The 7,038-nt window shown below is 38.4% G+C and overlaps 1 protein-coding gene across 1 annotated transcript; it reads right to left on the bottom strand.

The window, feature by feature from the left end:
* Window positions 1-271: 271 nt before the first annotated feature.
* LOC111544958 (olfactory receptor 9I1) lies at window positions 272-1,216 on the bottom strand. Its single transcript, XM_023215837.1, has one exon. The coding sequence runs from the start codon at window positions 1,214-1,216 to the stop codon at window positions 272-274; it is 945 nt and encodes a 314-aa protein (XP_023071605.1).
* Between the last annotated feature and the right edge of the window lie 5,822 nt (window positions 1,217-7,038).

Raw genomic sequence — 7,038 nt, 5'->3', positions numbered from 1 at the left:
CTGAGATTCTATAAGTTGTGACATTAGAGAACAGCAAGAGACTGCTGAGTGCTAAGGAATGGATTGAAAGCGGAAGAAGGGGATAAGAAGAAAGAACATGGAATTGCTGGAAACTAATTTCACCACAGTTGTAGTTTTCCCTGTGTGCCTGGTGGTACCTATCTTCTATCTTCTCTGTTTGTAGGTATAGGTTGCATATAGTAATTGTGCCTATTAGGATATATTGATATGGGAAAAAAGTGGACTAAAGCAAAATTCCTCTCACTCAGATCTACATGGTCAGGGACACCTGGAGTCTCCCAGTGACCTTTCTGAAGGCGTCTTTTACATCTTTGTTTCTTAAGCTGTAGATCAGAGGGTTCAGCATGGGGATCACCACTGTGTAGAAGACAGACAAGACCTTATCTTCCTCCAGGGATTTGCCTGAGCCACTTTGCAGATACATGAAGATAAGGGTCCCAAAAAAAAGGGCCACAGCAGTGATGTGGGAAGCACATGTGGAGAAAGTCTTGGCCCCACCACCTGAAGACTTCACTTTCAAAATGGTCTTGATGATGAGCAGATAGGAAATCAGGATGACTAAGGCATTGGCCAAAATCACAAAACTGCCGAAGAAGATGGTGACAATCTCGATGTTTGCTGTGTCATTGCAGGCAAGCTTCAGCAGCGGGGGGAGGTCACAGAAGAAGAAGTTGATTTGATTGTCATTACAGAAGGAGAGGGTGAAGGTGCATGTGGTACGCAGCATGGCTCCTGACACCCCACAGACATAGGCTCCTACTACCAGGCTCCAGCAGAGTCTGGGATTCATGGCCACAATATAGAGCAGCGGGTTGTGAATGGCAACATAGCGATCATAGGCCATCACTGCCAGCAGGAAGCACTCTGTACCTGCACAGATGGTGAAGAAAAAGAACTGGGCAGCACAGTGGCCATAGGAGATGACCGTTTTGCCTGTGGCCAATGTGGCTAGGATCTGAGGGGTGATGACTGAGGTGTAACAGGCATCCAGCAGGGAGAGGTGGCTCAGGAAGAAGTACATTGGGGTGTGGAGTTTGACATCTACTTGGATTAAAAAAATCATCCCCACATTCCCAAGAAGGGTAACTAGGTAGAAACTCAGAAACACCAGGAAGAGGGGAATTTCCAATTTGGAGTGGTCCATAAAGCCCATGAGAATGAATTCGGTTACTGTGGTGAGATTATTCTTGGCCATGGAGACAATATGGACTGTTGGTCTGAGGATGAGAATGAAATAAAAAGAATTTCAGAAGTGAAGGACAGAATATTTCCCTCTATGGTGGAAGTGTGGCTTATAATTCTGGGCCTATTTGTAAAGCTTGTTTTTAAGAAATTCTGAAACTGGCTGATTTTCTTTGGACATCTCTTGCATTTTATGGAACTGAGCCTGAAGCTGGTATTTCTGATTCAAATTAATTCTGGTTTACATTTGGAAATTTCTGTAAAGATAAGAGGCACACAATTCTCCGCTTTGGAAGAGACCTAGACAGCATCTATTCCAATCCCATCTGGGGCTGGAGTCTCCCTTACCATATACCCACCACACGGTCACTCAGTTGTCATAGGAGTCTCCATCTGCGAACAGTTCCACCTGTTGATTCTCTTTTTGGACCTAGGGTTTCTCCTTCTGTACCTTTCACATACTGGCCTTAGTTTTACCCCTTCTAGATACTCACAGCAATTTTAATCACTTCTTCTCATGAAAGCCTTTCACAAGTTGGAAGCTGATGAATCTGCTCTTCCTGCCCACCATTCCCTTATAGTACACGTTGATATTTTCTGTCTTATTATATAATTATTCAGTGGGCAGTAAAAAAATCGTCGAATAGTATTAACTGATAACAAAAAGTCTTTCTTTCTACTTTAATCATCACCACCCCATCTCAGAGGCCATCATCTTCAACATATTGCGTTAAAAATGTTTTTGGTTATTTATACACCATGATTGTAAATAATGTATTCAAACTCATGGGCTTGCTACCTTTTTTTGACCTTGGGTAAGTTACCTAACCCCTTTGTGCCTCAACTTTTCATTAAATCAAAGTTGGGTGGAGGAGTTCATACATTCTTAAAATAACATATTCACCCATTTGTAACACAGAAAAATATGCCTGTGTCATGGGGCTCTTTTAATTTTTTTGAGGAAGAGAAAATAGATTTATTATTTTTTTGAATTTGAATATAACTTTTTATTTTTTATTTTCACATTTTTGGGGAACAGGTGATATTTGGTTCATAAATGAACTCTTTAGTGGTGATTCGTGATATTTTGGTATATCCATCACCCGAGTAGTATACACTGAACTCAATTTGTAACCTTTTAAGTATTAAATAAGTTAATACCTGTAACAGGTGTAGATCAGTGCCCAGCACATAGAGCTAAATAATGTTGGCTAATTTTGTTGTTGCTATTACCATCAATTTTAGATGGTAGCTATTGATTTTCTGTTCTGAAACATAGTCCATTTACCCCATATGAACTTTGTTAATATTGCTATCTTCATGTAATATATTTGTATCTTTCTTTCAATACTATATATATATAATATATATATATTCTTTCTTTTGACTGAGTAAATTTGATCCTTAGTAAGATGAAGAAATTATTCCCTTGTTCTTTCCTCTCTTCTCCCTTCCACCTCATTAACAAAAAAATCAGTCTTTTATCCCATTCATATGGGAATGCTTGCTAATTTAAGTCTTCTCTATATTTTGACTATGGGTTGATTCTACTATCAATAAGTTGTGTTTCTCTATTATGACTACATACACGCCATACACAAAAAGACTAAATATTGTGATTGGATACACAGAAAAGGAAATGTCATTAAACTTCTGCTTCTGGGAGAATCTTTCAAATGTCAAGTCAAATGAATGCTCCTTCTTTTGATCTACCAAATTGGTTAAAATAATTATGTTTAGTTTGCTTATATTTGAGTCATGGAAATTTTGCATTTCCTAAGATTTCCTGTTGCCATATGGTACAGATTTGAGTCACCTCGTAATGCTGCATAATACCATGTTCCAAGTCCATCAAGTATACTCATTAAAATGCCTAAAGTCTTCCTTGGCAGTCTTTGCATGGAAGCCCAGGTTCCCATCTCTTATTTTTCAAAGGCATCTCTTCTCTCCCATGACCTGCCATATACAATACTTCATGGAAACCTGGCAACAATCCTACTGGACAGGTGACATTAGTCTTGTTTGTGTTTGAGAAATGGAGATTAGAGAAATGAAACCATCTGTTGACCCACATGTAGAGGAGTCAGGATCCACACCCAAGTCTCCAGATTCCATTATCCTACACTGCTCCCCTTGAACCATTTGCTTGGCCTCCCTCATCTCACACCCCCAATTTCCTCAGGTTGGAATCTACCAATTCAGAGTCCTTGAATCTAGAACTATGTTTGATGAAGCCATGAATATAAAAATTAGATTGTTAAGAAACTCTTTTTCCATGTAGCACGACAAGGAATTTTCTTTGCTGTGGCAACCTGGGGATTGCTATTTTTGATAAAATCCATAGTAGTAAAAACTAATCATAATACCTCTTTCTACCTTCTTTCATACATTTTATATCCATAAATGTCTGTTATTGCCTCCACACCCCTGTAAAGTGGACATGATAGACATTGTAATTATTTTGGCATTGAGACAACTGACAGGTTAATCACTTGTCCCAAAGTCAAATAATTAGCTGTCTGCTGACATGGGGATAGCAGGCAGGTCCTCTGGCTTCCATGGGATCCCTCTTTTACTTCCCTTTCACCTAAGGTCTGATTCCACTGGGACCTGCCAGGAAGAGGTTTTGAACTTGTAATGAGGCCCCATCTGTAGAATCACTGTGACTGCTTTATTCACCACATGGGTAGAGAGAGACAAGCAGCACACACTTTCATGAAAGGGCTCATGGTAGCTGTTCTTGGGTCTGGAGCTTACTTCAGCTCTAATCAGGGTCCTAGTAGGAGGCAGACATTGACAGATCACGTCAAACATGTCCTAGGGCTATTCCGTCCACCTTGCTCCAGCAGCAGGGTCTGGGGATAAGTCAGCTTCTTTGGAAAGCCTTCATGGTATGGTTCAAGCTATATGGTTGTCACCCCTACGACAGGCACTCATTAGCTGAGTAACCTTCAAACGTTTATTTTCCCTTCAACGTGGACTTCACTTTCTGTTCTATGATATGGCAGAGCTAGATTCTATGACCATTAAATCTTTTGTTTCTCACAATCCATGATTTATATGTCTAGGTATTTAGGCTCTTTAGCTACTAAATACTGAGTATATAAAGAAATGCAAGCACTATTCAAGTGATTCATAGTTACTTAAACATAATATTATGGGATCTTAGGTAAAAAATTGAATGGCTTTTATTCCTCAGTTCCTGATAAACCATCATCACTGGTCAGGGCAAGGCTCTTTTTCATTTCATTTTATTTTATTATTTTTGCTAATCCTGCCTCATTCTTACTCCTTCCCCTGTTCCTCTTAGGGGTGCACTCTAGTGTATTCAAAATTCATATCCTTCCATGTTTGTTCTTTTCATATTTATTTATAAATATATGTATGTTAAAAATATAGTGGCTGTGGTGTGTTAAAATTTGTGTACATGATATTGTGACATAAATCCCACTTTTTAGCATACACTGTATTTTTGTGATTTGTTTATGTAATTTTGGTAAATTTAGTTTGTTTGTTTTTTTTTCCTGATGTTGTTATGATCTTCCTTGGTATACTTATAACATATTTTACTTATCAATTCTACTAGAGACTGTGAGTGTTTTGCATATATTATTTAATTCCAAAAACAGTCCTGTAAGCAGATATTATGATCTTGTTTTTACCAATGAGGAATTTAAATCTTTGGGAGATTAATTTGTCTAAAATTACTTCCAAGTGAAAGTAGAAGCAGAAGAGTTAGTTGATGACAAATCCTTTTAGCAATAAATTTATTTTGTTGTCTCCCTGCATTTTCCTATATCTTTATAATCTATGGAACCAAAGAAATGTCCTTGCAGTTAATCAGAGCTTTTTTACCTTCAAATCATGAGAAAACTTGGTTAATTTCAACACCTTTCTCAGCATCTAATTCTGAAATTGTTGTAGTCCATCTTATGTGTATCTCATGGCTAATTCCTGGGGGTCTCTCTGATTAGAGACACAATTGTTCAAGGCTCCTGACCAGAGATTAGGTGGCAGATTGTTGGGGTGCAGATGCTGTCACACTGAGCTTGTGGCACATGCATGCAAGGCCTGTTTCATACATTAGCTCTAGTCCTTCCTGAAGCCCTCCAAGCTGGGTATAGCTATGACTATTTTATGGATGAACAAAGTGGAGTTCAGAGAAGTTAAGAAAGTTGTCCAACTTGTTATACACCTAAGAAGGAACAGAACAGACATTTGAACCTAGGACATTCTAACTCCAAATTCTGTTTTCTTTCCATCTTACCATGCTCTCTTCTTAGGGGACGAGAAAGACCCTTTCTGCAGACCCAAGCCCCAAACCTTTAAAATCACAGTGCCTCTCTAAAACCATCAGGCAAATACTCAACTTCTATGGGCGTCAAGTATAAAGATTGATTTTGGAGTTCTTTGTGGTCCATGTTTTTTTCTTCTTTTTCTTTCTTTAAAACTTGAGAGAGACTTAGTTGGACCATATCCCTCTTGATATACCCTTGGAAAACTGCTCAACGAATTGGAACCTCAATTTTTTCAATAATAAAATGAGAACATAATAATGACTCCTGAAAACTTAGAATGGATTTTTATCTAATACGGTAGAGTTTGCTTATTTTCCAGAAAGGCAATTTTTAAAATATTTCCCAGAGGGAAAAATATTAGGACTAGACTGGTGACACCCAGTTTTGTGTGATCTTGTTTAAGATTGGGGTACCATTAGCTTGGGTGAGGCCCAGAGTAGAGAGAAACAACTGACTCCCTGAACCCAGGACAGTTTACGAAAGGGAAAGCAATGGTTTATGGCCAGTGACCCTTTTAAGAAAGTCTAGGAACATTTATAGGTTGATAATATTACTTGTGATATATTTAAATTATAATATGTGACATAAAAGAATATGCGACCTCTGGAGGGGATAGGGAAAAAGACTCCTCTAATTCAGGAGGAACCTTTTACAGAAGGGATGGTCCCCAACCCTTATACTTACGTTAACTTGGGACGTTCTCCAAACTCGTCTTCATTTTGCCTCCAAAGATTGAGTCCCTTGGGGAGAGTGAAGGAGCTCAACAAAGTTAACGTTTCTCATCTTACTGAAATCGGTGTCTTGAAATATTGTTGTTAACATTTACTGAGTTCTTGCTCCAAGTCGGGTAGATGCTAAGCACTTTAAAGTTTTCATTTCCTTTCAACTTGACAATAACATTATGAGAGACAAACATTTATCTTTATTTTACAGACGAGGAAACGAAGGTTTAGAGACATTAAATGTTTTGCTTGAGGTTTCAAAGCTAGAAAGAAAAGATGTTTAGATTCTAACCCTGGTTCTCTGACCCCAGAGTTGGAGTGTTGAACCAACATGCTGTGCTGCTTTTCCTAATCCTGGCAACCAGTTATTGAACATCTTCTCTGTGCTGATCACGATATTATGCATTGTACACACATTAGTTCATATAATTTATACAATGATCTTATGAACAGTGTATTATTTTGTCCCTGAGGAGACTAGGACTCTGAATAGTTAAGTAACTTGTCCAAGGTCACATGACTGGTTAATGAAAAAGCCCAGAGTCTAATCCAGGTCTATCTTATTCCAAAGCCAGAGTCCTAGTACATATGATTAATTCTACTCCAGCATAATTACAGAAAGTAGAGTCATTTACAGGAAAATCTCTTGTCTAAGCTCTGCAGTCTAGTACCATGCCTCCCACATGAAACTATTTATATTTTCTAAAATTTACCTAGTGACACAAAAGCCCAAAGAGATTAAAGCTGTAGATTCCCCCCAACCAAAACACACACACACACACACACACACACACACACACACACACACACACACA

This window comes from Piliocolobus tephrosceles, chromosome 13 (genome assembly GCF_002776525.5).
Source record: "Piliocolobus tephrosceles isolate RC106 chromosome 13, ASM277652v3, whole genome shotgun sequence".
NCBI lineage: Eukaryota > Metazoa > Chordata > Mammalia > Primates > Cercopithecidae > Piliocolobus > Piliocolobus tephrosceles.
The sequence above is the reverse complement of the archived record's forward strand: the minus strand, read 5'-3'. Positions and strand labels throughout refer to the sequence as shown.